General features: G+C 35.2%; 1 protein-coding gene across 1 annotated transcript in view; it reads right to left on the reverse strand.

Moving 5' to 3' along the window:
- Nucleotides 1-17629, reverse strand: part of LOC104342646 (pancreatic lipase-related protein 2) — a 59092-nt gene extending 41463 nt beyond the window's left edge. The window contains exons 1-4 of the mRNA XM_086466853.1: nucleotides 17480-17629; nucleotides 13975-14091; nucleotides 12345-12510; nucleotides 9178-9280 (exon numbers count right to left, since the gene is read on the reverse strand). Of these exons, the coding sequence (XP_086322979.1) occupies nucleotides 9178-9280; nucleotides 12345-12510; nucleotides 13975-14091; nucleotides 17480-17629 (536 nt within the window). The remainder of the gene's footprint in view (nucleotides 1-9177; nucleotides 9281-12344; nucleotides 12511-13974; nucleotides 14092-17479) is intronic.
- Nucleotides 17630-17927: the final 298 nt, after the last annotated feature.

Genomic DNA, 17927 nt, shown 5'->3' on the forward strand with positions numbered 1-17927 from the left:
ATGCACCTCTTTAGCTGTCCTACTGCAGACAGAATTTGTTTTCTACTCAAGAAAATTACTTTATTAACAGTAAAAGGTACAGCTTCATATGAGAGAAATAGCTTAATCACCATATGGCATTAGAATAGTAGCATAAGACTGGGACGAAAGATAATTTTGCTATTCCTGTGGAAAATTTAAATATCTTACCATCAATATGGAAACAGTATGAGCTGTGTGTGTTTGTTATGAAAGAGTAAGTGCCTCTTCTTTCAGGAATATTTCTCCTGCGTTCATAATACATACAAGTGTTCAAACAAAGGGAAAATTTGAACTGCACTTTAAGAAGTGAAATATTCACTGTCCTGTAGTACAGTGCTAGTTTGCAGACCATTTTCATGGAGACTAGTTCATTTCAAGGTCTAAGATCAGCTTCTGATCTTGATTAAATCAGCTTAACTTCATTGCCTTGCCTCCTCGATTTTTTCTCTCTGTGTTCTCTGTTAGCATGATGTAAGAACCCTAATTTGTTTAAGACAAACAAAAGCCCTACTTTCCCTAATTTACTTTAGGAAAAGACATAGTCTGTTAATCTCTGAGAAAACGCTCTCTCAGTGTCTTCCACATTGTGAAACTGACGCATAGTCTGTTTGCTAGTTGTCAGCTAAGAATGATACCAGTCCATGTTAGGTGTACACTAAAGACTGAACAACCAGAAGATAAGCAGTAAGTTGCTTATCTGTGTCTTTGGATTGTGAATTAATTACTATTGATGATGTGCTTTGAAACTGTTAACATTTTGCATATGTATTTTAAAATTTTATTTAAAATATTTTATAAAACTTTTAAATGTGGTGACAGTACAACTCCTTACATAGCATGTGGTAGTGCTGATAAAAGACATTCATTCAAATGTAGTGCTTAATTTTTACATTAATCAATTGATTCTGCTTTCAGGTCTTCCTTCTTTCTTATTTAGAAGCTAGATAATTACAGTATGTGCCAGAAATATTATACTCACAAAACAAGGGCTGTCTGTTAGGTTACAGTCTACACAATTAATGCATTGGAGACGCCTGAGTTACTGAATAAATGATGAAGTTTTACCAGAAGGAATGTGAGACAATGGAACTATTAAAAAAAATGCTTAACCTGGAAGCAGATTTAGTTTTTTCATTTTACATTTAAGATAAGCAGGATATTCATATTCATCTTCCACTATCAGATTGAATGTGCAAACCAATTATTCATGAAACTATTCTGTCTAGATAGAGGGCAAGTTTTCTGTCACCTTTGGAAATGGAAAGAGATGTACCTTCTGCCAGAACAAGGATTAATACGACAATTATACTCTCCTTATGACTATGATAAAAAATAAATCTCTTAAAAAAAAATCTGAAAAATCACATTAGCCTTTGGCCCTCTGCATCCTTTGTTTTTGTTTTATTTTTAGCATTTTGGTCTCCTTGATGACAATAAAATATATCTCTTAAAAGTCATGGCACTGAATTAACACTATGTTGGTAAGTTACAGCATCACAGGTAATAGGCTCCAATGAAAAACTGGAGTTGAAATGCTGTATTTGTGAAAGGAGATTTGACTACGCCTTCGAAAAGCATTCAAGATAAATAGAGATAGGAAAACCTAGCCTTAACTCAAGTAGTTAGGACAACAGCATCAGCATTTTTTTGGATGCTAGCTTGCCCTAGACTGAGCTCTGCTATCAGTGGTCCGTTTTCCATTACTCTTGAATGCCAGAAGTGACAAAGAGATGAAGAAGGAGGAGATCACTGAAGACAATCGATTTTGCAGCTTTGAAATGAGCACAGCTATTAAATGTCATTGCCATTTGTGGTTGATACGCACTTTTCTTGAATTTTAGCTGTATATGCAGAAGGCAAATAAGCAAAATAATTGTGAAATCAATACACACTGGTATTATTAACTGAACTATGTTCAAAATAATGTTATTGTCAAATAAGTTTCTCAGAAAATCATCCACAGATTCAAATTACTGGATCAAGATTTCAGAAGCCAAAACTTGCGTTCCAAGAATAATTTTATGTAAAGAGGTCTCAAAGAAGAAATAGTTTGTGTACAAGGCAGGGTGAATATGTCCTTTTAGAACCTTTTTTTTTTTCTAAGTGGGGATGAAAGACCCTACCTGCTTACAGTTGGAGTTGGAGAAGGAGCAGCCTGTCTCTTGGTTGTGTTTTGCTGAGACAAGTAAAACATTTTAATCTTACTTTCCTTCCTTTTTTTGCCTTGTTTATGGCCACTATTTTTTTTTTTTTTTAACCATAAATGCAAGGGAAAACATTGGAGTGTATTATAAAATGGAATTGCTTGACACTGATATACAGGGCATAGAATTTATGGTACAAAATGAAGTTTCCTAAGAGATTTTATATAAACTTGAGCGTAGGTATGTTGATTTTCCTGAATTTTATCATAAAGGTGAAGAGAAACAGTTATCAAGGTTTTAAGACTTTGGTTTACTATCTCAAGCCAAAGTAGAGCTAGCTCATTGAGGTCATTCAGTCTCAGTTCAGTACTGGGACTAAATTAGTGTGTATGTTCCTGTAGGGAGAGCAAGATTTTGCTGGGTATTTACAATTTGCTGACACTACTAAATAGAAAATGCTATTGATACAGCTGAAGAAGTCAATAAATTTCAGACTATTATCAATTGATTGAGGAAGTGAGAAAATGGGTCCTAAATGGAATTCAGTATCTCAAAACATAAACCCAAGCACTTGAGCTGAACAAATAAATTATAAAAATATATGCTTGATGAAGCAGAAATAGAATAAAAATTAAGGAAGTGATCTAGTAGTGATAATAAATGCTAGCAAGAAGATGAAACATGAAAGCGAACAGGGTACTAGGCTACATAATTAAATGTAAATGAAAATAAAGGGAAATACCTTAGGTAAAATAAGATTTCAGCTTTTACTGTTCTGGATCAAATGCTGATTGTAAAGTAAATAATTATCATTGATTAAACCTTGAGTTTTGTGAATGCTATCGCGCAACTATTTATAAAAATAGTTCTAGGCCTTGAACGGTGTGGTTTGGTGTGGTTTGGTTTGGTTTTTGTTGTTGTTTAAATTTATATTCCTGAAATACATAAAACATCACAAGAAGTCTTTAAAGAATACATTGTCACAGATGAATAAGCATGGAAAGGTTAAGGCACACTGAATCAAACTGCACATTTAGGATGAGATTTGGTTTTGTGTAGCCAGCAAACCTAAGTTATATGGACTGTTTTCCATAGGAAGTGTAAGAACAAGAAAGAAAAGAATTTACAAGCATCAGAGACATCAAAACTTAAATGTATTTCTGGTGGTTTGATTCCTGTTGAAAGGGAGGGAAAATAAATATGGGTCAATGATCCTCCTAGTTCAAGTATCTTGATTTTTCTATTGTATGGGGAAAATTAAATCTTGATCTGGATGTATAAATATGGCCACCGTATTGCTGAAATTAGTACCTCTATACTGTACTGCTTTGTTGCATGTGAGCTATATAATTTTCTCAGAGCTAGAAAGGATTTAGAAATGTTCTTGTTTCCTTCTGCATTATAGGCTCTCCATTCTCAGTTCATCTTCCAGGTTGAATGCATCTTTCTTGAAAAGTAGGTGAGATTTGTATGCAGTATTCTTACACCCTCCTGTTTTTTCTTGGAAATACCTCTTGCTTTTATCTTTTCCACAGCTATATTTACTTACGATGTTTACTGTTGTCCTTTCATTACATATGAATGCTCAGGCATTGTTTTCAGATACCTATTATTGAAGTCCTTAGTTTTGTACAAGTACATAAACTTGCACTGTGTATAGTTATATTCCTTCTCTTCTTTAGTCACTACAGTCTACAAGGCCTAGAGTTTTTAAATTGTTTTACACTATCATCTTAAAGCACTTTCTATTCCAAAGTCATTATTTAAAACACTAAGCAAGACCAGCTGTGACTGTAGTTACCTTCTTCCAGCCTCCAAATTTCTTTTTTTCAGAACTATTACTACAGTTACTATTAGTCATTTCCTTATTCACTCAAAATTTTTAATATGTTTTCCCCAGGTTATCTAGTAATTCCCATGTGGAAAAACATCAAATACTTTACTAATGTCTAGATGGATGGCATTTGCATTTTCTTTGTCTAACCAATCGGTTGTCTTATCAAAGAAAGATATCATTGGTTAGATTTGATCTACTTTTTGTAAATCCATACTGCAATTTATAATGGAAACCTATTTTACCATTTTTCAAACTATAATAGTTCCACTAGACACTGCTATTAAAAAGAGAAGCTTAAAAAAATCAATGAGGAGATTGTAATTAAAAACCTCATTTTGAACCACAGATATTAGTCCAGAGATTGATAGTTCCTGATTATAAATTTTAACATAAAATTAAATTGCAAATATTTTTCTTTAAACACCAGAAGCATGCACGGCCTTAGGCAGTCCGCTGTTAGTGTGAAACATTCGTTCAGCTCTAATGAACACATTTCCTGTATGATTTGTATTAAAGAAAGCATTGCTTTTTGCTTCCTAATTTTCATAACAGAGTTTCTTTTTCTGTATTATGAAGTATAAGAAGCAACACCATATTTTCAGGAATTAGGCAGGTATAGAAAGCCTTGAACTATTTACAAAGTAAGCTGACTTCATGTATTTCCCTTCTGCTACCGCTTTTCTGAAGTAGAATGGAAATTTAGGTTTCAGAGAAACATTTTATCCTTAGTCAACCTTTAGGTCTGTTCTTAGTCTAAATAAACTTTAATTAAAATTATTTCTAGGTAGCTTTACTTAAGGCAACACAAATATAAAATTAAAATGTGAAAGAAGATACATAATTAATATAATAAGTAGTTAAAATTAATATAGTAGCGACATGACATAGCTAGGAATTCACTGGTATCAGTTAGTCTCTGCTTGACTCACGTATTGTTCCACTTAAGTGATGCTACTTGCTACCTGCCAGGGAAATGTAACTCAAGACAGCTGATGCTAAAGACACCGCTGTTTTGTGTTTGGGGTTGACATTGGCAGAACAGATTATTAAAATAAGGGTTTTGATTTTAATTGCAGGCTTTTTCTAAAAAAAAAAAAAAAAAAAGAAAAAGAAAAAGAAAAAGCCCTCTTAAATGTTTCTCTGAATTAGACATGTGTATGATGAGACTTAGAATTCCCAGGGTGTCTGCTTTGAGGAATGGGGTACAGTGTCTTATCCTTAACTATATCTGTGCTTAACATTCAAATTCTGGTTAGTTTCTTCCTGTATCTGATGTGTATTAGAACAAGCCTATAACTGCAGCACCAACAGCTGTTGGAATTACTGGTGTGTGCTTCTCATGACCTTTTGTAATTCTTTGATGGATTTGGGAGAAATTTTATGAAATTGCAGACGTGGTATAGCCCATTTTTCTCAGATCAAAGATGAATTGCTGTAATTTGAATTAGCTGGCTACACTCTTCAGCTGAAATGCAATTTACCTTAAGATATATACTTAATTGTAACAGAAGATTCTTGCCTTGCTAGCTACTTTTGATATTGATTTTTAAGCTGGGACTAGGTATGTGATACAATAACAGACTTACAGGGTGATCTGGGAGCTACATATATCAGGTTATTGACACTGAGTGTCTCTCACATTTGTTCTAAGGAAGCATTAAAAACAATGGTATTTTTGCCATTTCAAGAGCAGTGTGGTTTCCTGCTCTGTACAAATAGAATCAAATTTTGTGCTTATTTCATAGAAAAAAAATTACTTGTGTAAAAATATTTTTCTTTTTATATACTAACTATGATTTTCAGTAAAAACAAAAATTCTTTTCTTGTAATAGATTATGTATGGGGAAAAAAATCTTATCTTGTTAGTCTAAAAGGGACTGTTTCTTGTACAGAGCAGGTTCAATCACATTGATTTTAACATGACCAAAACTGACTCCTGTTAAGATATACACTATCTGGACTACTTACTACTAGATGTAAGATTGCTTTAATGGCACTTTGGTTGCAAAAGGTATTTGCAAGTGCCAAATGTGTATGAAGACTGTCAAGAGGGTTTCCTGGTTCACCCCAGGTGCATGGTACATCAGTTTTTCTCCCTGAGACTGCATGAATTCTTTATTCTCAGATTCCCTTCAGAGAACATCCACAGGTGTGGGCAGGATAGGTTGCTCAAGGATCTGCTCCAGAGAGACCGTTGGCATGGGCGGCATCAGCATGTGCTGTGCTGCAGCAGCTGTGTTCTTTCAAATACTGCTGTGGCACATCACAGGGCGTGCAACGCACGTGCTAGGTATTACCAGTTTGAACCAGTGCTCTGCTGTGCTGGATAGAACTCCTTTAAGTATTTCATGCATTTTGAATGGAAAATATGCGTATATACATGATATTATATCTTAAAGTCATGGAGACACTACAAAGGGACCAGAGTAGGTATGATCTCACCAAATGCTAGGCAGTGTGGAGATGACCGGTTTGTTGCAGATAATGCTGCCGCTGAGTAGTGTAGGCACAAGCCAGTGCATATGTATTGATCTATGGGCTGTGTAATCCACAATGATAATTGGTTCATTGGATACTTCAGACTGGAAGAGATGGCAGGAGGTCATCTAGCCCAATGTCCTTCTCAAAGCAGGGTCAGACATAAGGTCAGACCAGGTTACTCAGGGTTTTATCCCGTCAAGTCTGAAAACAGTCAAGGATGAAAACTATGGAACCTCTATGGGCAACCTTTTCCTTTGCAGTACCATCCTCACGATAAAAAAGTTTTCCCTTAAATTAATTCTAAACCTCTCTTGTCTCAACTTCTGTTTTTTGCCTTTTGCTCTCCCACTGTGCAGCCTTGTGCAGATCCTGGCTCCATCTTCTTGATGACCTCCTTGTAGGTACTGGAGGGCCATCAGGAGGTACCTCCAGGGGGACTATTTATATACAGTATTATTTATAGCATGTAATACTGCTAATTCCCTTTCATTTTCTTAATTCAGTAGTCCAAACTAAGAAGTGATGAGTAAGTTTTGGTAAAAAAAAAGAAGAAAAAGAAAAAGAAAAAAAAAAGAATTGACGGAGTTGTATGAGTCCAATAAGGTTTGGGATAATTCTAAACAGCAAAGTGTTATGACATACAGAAATAGACAAATAAGGATTGTCTGCTTGGCTCTGCCGAAAAGCAGAATGTATTAGTGATGACATGGAAGTACAGTAACATAGCTATGCTGCTTCTGGCATCTTAGTTAACTTATTTAGGACTGTCTCGCTGTACAAAGCATTGAGATTTTCTGATCAAAAAAAAGTGCAAGATAAAAGTATGATTTAGGTACATCTGTCCAAAATTTGTCCAGTATCTGAAATGAAAAAAATATTTCAATGTAAAGAAAATTTCTTCAATATATTATTATACTTCAAGGAACGCTTGGTTTTTGTGACAGCAGTAATAGCAGTAGGAGCACTTTATATTTTGCACTACATGCAATTATCAAATAATATAAGCTTATCTTGACCATAAAATGAGGCATTTTATGAAATTAAAAAAAAAAATCTCATCATTCTCCTTTCCTTAGTTGTAAATGACGCTTGCTGGTTTTGCAGTTAGTAGAATTTAGTATGTTTTATCCACCGCTGTGTTTTCCACCTGGATAAAATCAAAGTATTGTTCCACAGAGCTGTGAGTTAATTTCACTACACAGAAAGACAGATTTGAATGATTTGCCTAGGATCTCACAGCAATCAGTGGCAGAACTGGGGATCAGTAATACAACGTTTGCTAATTCTGTGCCTTACACACAGGAAACCTGTTACAGAAAAGTAATTACACCAATTTGGATATTAAGTGGCATCATGGCAGTGAACTACTCCAAGGGAAGTATGTTATTTAGAAGGAAGCTGACAGCCTCATGTATCACAAAACCTAATATATCACGATGGAATGAATAATGTAAAAGTGTGAATTATAACATGCTGTCTTACAGAATTGCTGCTGGTATTATTATTTACATTGTGTCTCCTATGTACATGTTAAATGCAAAGTTTTTGCTACTGTATGCAGAATCGTGAGCTAATTAATTTTTATGCTGAGGGAATTTTGGCCATGTCTCAACACTATGTAGGAGTTTGAAGAGAGTTAGTAATAGGGCTGATATATCATTTTCTTTCAAAGACTGATATTCAGCAAAAAACGGGCCATTACCACATCATCTTTCAGAAAAATGCTCAGGGTTCCCTGCAAAATTTTATTTTTCCATTGAAAGTTTTCAGAAAAGAAATACCATATTTATTTACTTCTGTCAAAAACTAGACATGTCTAGGAAGAAAAACCCATGATGGTAACAGAAGTTGTGTTTTGCCTAACAATTTCTGTTAGAGAATATTTTGGACCAGCTTTTCTAGGAAGAGTGCCTTTGCATTGTCTATCAAATATTTTTAAATATCCAGAACACTGTAAAATAGGAAAAAGATGGTTAATTCTGTGATACGGGGCTTTCTGCATTGGAAGATTTTTTGTTGAAAACATGACATTATTTTCTGTGTAGTGAAAGCGCAAACGTCACACTTAAGGAAACTGATAAGTAATGAGTCAATATCACTCAGTCCCTGAGAAGTAATAATTCACTATTAAGGGACACTGTGCAAGGTTTTCTGTCTTGGTTAAATCTTCAGAATTTTGTTCTAAACTAGCTTAACTAGAAGGCAAGCTAGAACTGATGGTAGAGATCATGAAGAAAACCAATCTATATTTAGCAGCCTCAATACAAGGCCCACCTGACCCAAGGCGGGTATTGTGGTCCATCCATTCTGTTGCAGTCAGGCTTTGGGAAGGCTGTACAGCCAGTCAGCAGAAGTACATAGAACATTGGGTAGTTCATCAGTACTCTGTGTGCCACCACTATTTTTACAAAAACTTAACTGGCTGTCCACCCAAGAAGCAGTCTTTTACTCTTCCTCCAAGTTTGACTGACTTTCTTGCAAACACTTTCAGTTTTTAGTTCATTGGAGTACGCATGTGAGGGTGAAAGGCTGTAATAAACAACAGGAATTCGTGCTCTGTAATAAAAATGACCGATTCTTCTGATTTCAAAGGAACGTTTTGCGAGAAAGGTATAATAGTCATTGCCACCAGGACTGGTCTGCAGTTACAGACTTAAAATTAAATTCAGGAACTTATTAACGTGAGACTCTTACCTTAAACATTCAGGATCAGTCCGAGGTTTTTCAGTGACTTGGACTTTTTCTGCTTGTAAATCTTTTGTCATTCTTTCAGCCTCCTTGATTTCTTTCTCAAGGTCTAAATATAAAATAAAAATTACCTTATAAATATATATATTAATCATCCATATTCAAAGACTTCCTAAATTTTCTATATTTATTTTCTATATTTCTATACATTTTCTATATTTATCTTTTCTAATATTTCTTTAAGAAACTGTTTGTAGGGTAAAGGTATCTGAATAAAGAACATGAGTTATTTTATTAGTGTAATTGGTGTGCATATTGCAATCTTCTAGAAAATTGTGTTCCTTTTCCCAAACAACTTATGACCGTATATACGGCCTGTCTTAGTTCTCTAACTGTGGCATGTTATTTAGACATTTGTAAAAAAGCTATTAAACCATTTCTAGGTTATATTTTTTTTTAATTTGAATTTCAAAATCATCCTTATTGCTTGTGATCACCTTTGACATAGAACCTTTCCTGGTTCCCTCTGTATCTTTTTAGTTTTTCCTTTTATAGGGGTTCCTGTGTATTCAGCACATTCCTCCCAGCTTTGTGCGTAGGCTTCTTTTTTTATACACAGACTTTTATACACAAACTCACAAATGTCAGTAAAGAGAGGGTAGTTGAATTTAAAACTCAGAGGTTTAACACCTAGGCTAAACCTGTCTTTTATCAGTCCAAGCCATGTTGGTTGTTAAACATGTGAATTTTAGTGACATTCTTTGATTATGTTTGATGGGTTTTAAACATTATTGATACTGATTTTAAGTTCACTTTGAAACAATAAATTCTCTATTTAAATACAGGATTTACAAGCAAAAGTAAAAATTTCTTTTTCATATTTATAGCTAATGTTTCAGCAAATTTGAAGACCTCGTATCACTGACATCTAAAATAAATCTTATTAAAATCCATAATATTTATTATAACCATTTTTAAAAATGACGTATTACATAATGTAAAAATATATTAAAATCTTATTTCTATGATTTGTTTTTCTTGAAAAAAGGAACTTGACAGAAACGATTTTTCAGAAGCATTTGTCAAGCCACAAATAATTATCATAACAAGTGATTATCAGGCACACCTTTGAGTTCGCTTTGGAGAGTAAATAAATCCTGCTTTAATTCATTCTTCTGCAGCTGCAGTGCATTTAACTGAACATTTTTTTGTTCCATTGACTCCATTTCTAGGAAAAAAAATATATTTTAAATTAAAATGCATTGCTGTTTTAGTCTTCATGATATAATCTTAAATATTCTTAAGTACTTCTACCAATCTTCAGCTAGTCAAAAAGAACCTTAAATATAAAACTAAAAATGACTAAAACCAGTCCTATAAAACTCAGTTCACAGGAAACTATATACCATATAATGTGTTCATAACTATGAAAGAAAATGTTTCTTTTAATGTTATTGAGATGTTTGACGTATTTTGTTGACTGAGCATAAAAAGAATGTTTTGCTTTAGAGTTACCTCAGCTATAAAGCAAGATGACTTATTGAATAGGTTGTGAACAGACACCTCTCAGCAGGACTAAAAAAAAACCCCTTATTTTGTTAGCATCATGGACATTTGAACCTGACCATTGACAGCATCTGGAACTAATTGTGATTGTTTCCCTGACAACAGGAGGTCCTCACATAATTTCCTTGTTGTGAGTTACTTAAACTTTTTAGTGTTGTCAGTGTGGTCAGGACTGTAGCAGACAGAAAGGCAACTTAAAAGGATTGAATTAAGCCAGCAACTGAACCTAGAGAGGAATGTTAATTGCCTTTCATGTCCTCCTGATCATTGGACTAATCAGATCTGCCTGAATATGTAAAAATTAATCATTAAAAGTAACAGATGCCACTGAATACAGACTTTCTTTCAGCTGTAGGTCAGAATCTACGGGAAATACAGGAAGAAGGTACCACCAAGTACCAACACAGATGGATAGTCCCATGTCAGTAAGTTTACTTCAGATATTGAGAATTCAAAGTGCTGGCACTTGATGGATCATAGGGTCATGAGACTGGAAAGGATTGTGAGGTGTGCTCTACTGCATTGCTCCTTCTGAAGGCAGGATCAGCTGTACCTCTGTCATTTCTGACAGATGCTTGTCTAACCTGTTTTTAAAGACCTTTGGAAATGGAGACTCCTAATTCCTTTGGTAATGGAATCTTCTAAGGCAGAGTGTTTCAGTTGTTCACTGCTCTTAGATTTCTAAACAGCCGGCCAGATTCTCCCTTCGTAGTGGTTTATACTTGTTACTTTTTATTCAGTTCACTATAGGTATGGACAATATATTAATTTCATTTTCACAGAATCTTTTCATGATTTGAAGACTAATATCCATCTTCCATCAGTCTTTTCCTTCACAGGTTAAACAGACCCAGTTCTTTAGTTTTTTTCCTTCTTATGTTCTCCAGATCTCTCGCAAGCTGGTCCACATTTTTTCTTGAAATGTAACATCCAAACCTAGATGCACAGTACCCTAGCTAAGAGCTTAACTGCCCTAAATAGAGTGAAGGATTTTTTTGCATGTCTTAGAGGTCAGAATTATGTTTATGTCTCACTGTGGTGTTGGCATTCTGATGTCATTGACTCATGTTCAGCTTGTGACCCATGATGACTCCTATTTCCTTGCTGAAGGATTGCTTTTCAGTCTAACCCTCTCTTCCGATAAATCTTCTATTCTGTATCTTAACTCCAAGATAAAGTTGTGCTGTGGCAGTAAAAGACCCGTCCTACAAGACATCTGTGCATATCATTCTTTTGAAGCTAAGGAAATTTGCAGAGCTCAACCATATGTGATTATGCTCAGCGCAAACCTAATATAGTACGTTATGGATGACAGTGCACCTCTGTGCTGGTTGTCGTTAGACATGGGAAGCTGCTTCTGCAGGTCTGCTTCTTCTCCTCATAGTGCTCATAGTCAGAAAGGACTGAAGAGGACAGGGGACAGAAGAGGCTTTAATTATGCTTGTGTAATGTGGTATGTCAGATCACACTCTTTCAGTTTAGTGCTAAAAGGAAGTTCCAGACACCTAAGGAATGGAATTAAAATGATTGTTTCGCACAGCTATATTTTACTGATTTATATTCATTCTCTGGTAATCCATGACAAAATAGCTTTATATAAGACTTACCGTTTTTCAACACAGCTGCCTCGTTCTCTAAAACATTTAATTCAGTCTTGACTTTTTTTTTAATCAGAAGAGCTCTGTTACTTGTTAGTCCATACTCATTGTTAAACTCTGTTACTTCTCTAGTAAAACTATCTTCCTCTTCACTCATTTTTCTCTTTGCATCTGTCTGAAAAAAAGAAAGGGAAAATTGAAATTTCAGGTGAAAAAAAGAAAATATTTGTTAAGCTAGGCAGACTGAAACACACTGTTGTTATTTATCCTGAAACTTGTAGTATAAATGTAGTATATTTACTTTTCCTGACCTATGAGAATGAGAAAATGGTCTACAGCTCTACCATTTTGTCAGTGTTTTAACCTGTTTGGTTTGTTTTTTCTGAAAATGTGAAGGATATATTTTTAATAATAAAACATTTAACACCCCACCACATTGTTAGAGACTTGTGCTAGCAGTTTTTCAGTTCAACTCTTTATTGAAATTAGTAGAAAGTTCTGTTTAAATTCAACGGCATATTATGTCCGCTCTTCTTTTTGAATTGTTATTAAATGAAGTAACGGGGTTGTTTATGCCTCTGCAGTATGCAGGCTTACTTTAACTCCCTCAATAACTGCCAAGAAAGTTATAGTTGGTAGGAAGTCACTGTTTCATTTTCTGGAAAAATTATTCTAAAGAGAAAGGCAATATTAAATTCCTTTACAAAAATCTTAACTGATTTTTAAATTAAATAAAATTAAATGACCCCTATATACAGGAAAAAAAGAAACTATAACCTATATATCAAACGTGACTGGCTAAAATTAAAAGAAACTTCACACTTCTTCAAAGGGTATTTAGCATTTCTCGCTAAATAATTTTTCCATTATACATATAATATTTATTTTTCTTTCTTTGTATACTTAGGATTGGGAATACTTTGGATGCTGAAGAAATATTACTTAATTAAAAGGATATCTGCCTAAAGATTTAGGGTTAATACTGGTGATTCATACTGAATGTTTAAAATTTAGCTCTGCTGATTTAAAGTACAAATACATATGCAGAGAAGACTACTCATCTGTGGCATTTCTTGATACCTACAGATCCAAGGATTCACAATGAAGTGAGAGGAAGACAATACTCAGATTAGCACATGAGAGAACTGAAAAGCTTGTGGTCTGTATATGTTGCGAGCAGCTACCTTTTAAGTGGTGGCTTGGTGTGTCTAGCATCAAAGGGATTGTGTGGTATGTCAGAATTCCTAAAATGTGGTGTTGGTCTCCCTGAGTTTTTTCCTTTGATCCTTCTCAATATGTTTGTTGTGGATGAGACAGACCAATTTCAGGTGAGACTTTCCTAATTTTCTTTTACAAAGGAAATAATACGTTCACTCATACAACAGCAGACATTAGAAAACGAAGTTAAGAATGTTAAATCAGCTTTGTAGATAAACTGAAGTATACATTACCTTAGGTCATGGTTTAAATTAAAAGTGAGAATTTGTCTACATTTACATTGTTAAGTATGCTAGAGTAAAAAATAACTTTTTTATTTTCCAAATTTAAAACATGACTTCTTCCACAATTTCAAATTTTAAAGCTGACTACTCCTATACAGTAGAAAAGAGCTGTCTGAATACCATAGATGGAAACATACAAAGATTTTTAGAAGACCGCCTTTTTGATTAATAAGTTCAGCTTTCTGTTTTTCTAAGCTATCTTCACGTTTCTTCAGAATTTGTACGTAGAACTGTTTTTCAGACAGATGCTGAACCTTCCAAGAGAAAAAAAAAAAAAAAGATTATAAAGTAAGGTTATTGTTCTATTGTTACATATACTTTGATATTGTACATAAGGATCTTGGTGCAGTTAAAACACAGCTGTCATAGCTGCTGGACTAGCAAAAGCATAATAGTTCTTTTTTCCTCCAATAATATTCCAATATACCACTAAGCTTTTGAAAAGTATTCTTTCTTTAAAAGACACATTTAGTGCAGGTCCATTTAAAATGGCATTTTAAAGTCTGCTCAGTTTAGAAGAAATTTTTTTCAGGTTAAAACCAGAAAAAATATTGATCACATGGAATCTTTTATGCAATATAATAGTGTTCTCCATGTAATTGTGTAAAGTTCATCACAAATCAGACAATAATATCAGAGGGGCAGGGGTCCAACATAATTGTTTTGACTGAATGGCTGTACACATCATCAACTCTACAATGTTACTATTGCATATGCCAAGGAAGGAGGGATATGATCACATTTTCCTGAGCACAATTTCTGGAATTCTTAGCCAAGGAAGTGTAATGGAAAATAGCTCATTGGCTAAAGAAAGTTTGACCATAACCACCTAAGCCCCAAGCTTGTGTTTTGCCTCTAGTTTTATTCTTAGTTTTATAAATTTTAAACAGTAGTTTATCTGATAGAAGGGTATGCTGTTCAACTATTGAATTTTCAAAATTTGTGAATTCTTCTCAATTTTCCAGCACATCTACTGTATCATTTTCTAACCTAAGTTAAAATATATGGTGGGATAAACTATAACAGCAGATAAATATGGAACAGCTGAGCGTTGAAGAGTCTTAAAGGATGAGAATCATTCATCTGATGAAGTGGAGAAAAAGAGGTCAAGAGAATGACTCAGACTGTAATACTCAGAACAGTGAGTATGGAAAGTAAAGTTAGCAGAATTGCCCACAGACTGTAAAGGCACAGGGTAGGTATCAGGAAGTAAACTGAATAGTCAGGCTGACACATGACTGTGTGTGCACAAGCAGAAAAGACCAAATGATAGTGATATTACAGAGGTAAAAATGAATAGATGTAGATGAAATAATGTAGATGATATTGGAGAGAGTGCAGATGAAGCGAATCTGATCAAAAAAGGAGGAGCATAGTGGAATCAAATGCCCTAAGACTAGAATGTGAGAGTTGGAAAGGAAAGGACCAGATTTTTTCCTTATCCCTGATATGTCCAGCACGCCAAGTGTCCAGGAAGTGCTGGCCTCAGGAATATTTATTTTACATATTAATTAAAAAAGCGTAGATGGTCTCATACCACTGAGTTTATGTTACTGAACATAGCTGGCTGCAGTGGTTTCTCCATCTGCAAGATGTCAACTTAATCTATGCATTTGCAACAGATTTTTTTTTAAGAAATCATTGAGCTGTGAAAAGCAAAATGCTATAATTTGGGTTCTAATTACATGCTACCTGATTTTACAGAACAGAGGAAAAAAATAGCATTTCTTAGGAATCCTTGATTGACCACAGGCAGCCTCTGTGAAATAGATGTCAAAACACTTTTGAACTCGGTCTCATCTGCTTGGTCAGGCGTAACATGCTGTGCATGCACGTGCTTGGATATGTATGTTTATAAAGAAGTGCAGTTATTTGGTGCAGGGCAAAATGAACAGCATTAGCTGAACAACATTATTTAATATCATTTGAATTACTTAACTATTATAGGCATAAGTAAACTTAATTCCTGTACTGAAAAATAAATTACTTTAAAAAATTTCAATAACTATATAATCTTTAAACCTAAATACAGTCTGATTGAAATGCATTTCTTTATCATTTCCTATCTATAAATGAATCAATGTCAGACTAGGCAAGCAAGTAAAATGTATTTTTGTGGACATCAGGACATTATTAATCCTGGTGGGTAAAGCACATAAGATTTAATTATGAATAGTTCTTCAGCTCTTCCCATTAGTCATTTACAGTAATGGCACTACTCTTGGGACCTTCTGTACCTACCACATAAACCTTGATTATAAATCACAATGCATCAATAACAAATTAGTAGTATAAACATAAAATTACAATGTTCATAAATAAATTTATAAGCAAGACTACAAAGGACTTCACCTAACAAGCAACACCCAGATACAATCTCTTTTCGCTAAGTAAGTTGTTATTTTAAAACACTTTGGGGCTCAGAGATTGTGGGGCACGCATAAACGCAAGCACACAAATAGCTCTTTGCATGATTATAGTCTCAATTTTCAGCCAGTAAAGATTTGTAAATGAGTTCTCTTTTATTCTGACCCCCTCACAGTAATGTTGACATTTATTATATATATTACATAGTCTTTTACAAAAGGCAGAAAAGCCTTTATTTGGAAGGATGAAAATCATCCCCCAAACGTTTATTTTCACAACTAGGTGAGGCAATCCCCCAAGGGTTCTTGAAGATGTTTGTTTAAGTTATAGAATACAACAGTTCTGACTTCAAAGGAGGCTCCATATGCTTTCCTGTTGTGCATACACATTCTGCCAGCGCAAATACTTAAGAGCACAGGGGATGATATTTAGACTTCATTTTCAGGCACAAGCAAATGGATTATTAAATCGTTTGTAACCAGAGATATTAATGGTGAAAAGCTCTGCAAAACTGGAAGCTAAAGCTGAAAACATTTCTGCCGTTTGGTTAAATGGAAAGCATAACAAAATCTTAAAAACACTAAACAGATTCAGGAACTTTCTTCTGTCTTCAGTGTCCCTAGAAAAACTCCCAGGCTTTGTAAGCCCTAACAGTGAGCCCATGCTCACAGGAAGATCTTTAACACATGACTCAAGACCCTGTGAAGTAAACACAGGGAATGTTTCCATATATTTTTGGTGAAAGGCCTTTAATGAAGAGCAGTGGGCAACAGAGGAATGGTTTCTGGGCCTCTGAAGGGAAGTGCCATCACAAGCTCCAGGACTGTGATGAGAGGGCCGCTCACACCATACCCGAACAGCTACTGTGCCCCAGCCGACGTCTGGTGGATGAGTCTTGTGAATGGACTGACCTGGCGTGGTCCCTGCCGAGCTCTGGCTGCAGAGCAGGAGTCACTTTCATGTGCACATGTGCTCTCTCCAGTGCTTCCACATTTTGGAAGCGTTATCTTGGAATGTTTCTACCACGGAGGTGAGTGCGTCCCTGAACACAGCCAGGGGCCAGCCTGAAGGGTGAGATTTGTGAGAGGGAAAAGACATTGACAGACCTTTTTTCACTACAGAAATGTACAGTGTAAGTATTCTCAATGCTGTGTTATTTGGTTGGTGAAGCATACTCCTTGGAAGTGTTTATGAATCTACTCCTGTAAGAACAGGTCATATATTTGCAATAGAATGTATTTCATTATCATGTATACTATAAACATGCCTGCTTACCGTCGTTTCTAATTTTATTTTTGCAGTGCTCAGCTCTTCTTTTATTTGGTTAATTTTTTCATAACTTCTATTTATGTCGAATCTAGCTGCAACAAAACAAAAACCTGTAAGAATGTTTGTAAAAGTTACATTCTTATAAAAACACGCCATTGGCAAGAAGCAGTGAGCCCGGCTGCCTGCTGAGCTTTCACTGACAAACTTCCCCTTGTGACAGCACTGTGGGGCTGCCCTGCTTTCCCCCCTGGGAAATGGAGAGGCCATTAAGTGTGGTCAGTGCTGCTGCTGGACCCACAAGATGGCAGCCATGGGGCAGACCTTGTTGGATGAGGTGCCTCTTCTCCCTCGCCTGCTTCTCTGTGAACTCGATTTGCTGGAACAAAGCATCGAGGTTCATTTCAAGCTTCTTGTGGAGCCTGTGGGCTCTCCCGGTCTTGCAGTAGTTGTGGAG

The sequence above is a fragment of the Leptosomus discolor genome, chromosome 6, assembly GCF_034619465.1.
Source record: "Leptosomus discolor isolate bLepDis1 chromosome 6, bLepDis1.hap2, whole genome shotgun sequence".
NCBI lineage: Eukaryota > Metazoa > Chordata > Aves > Leptosomiformes > Leptosomidae > Leptosomus > Leptosomus discolor.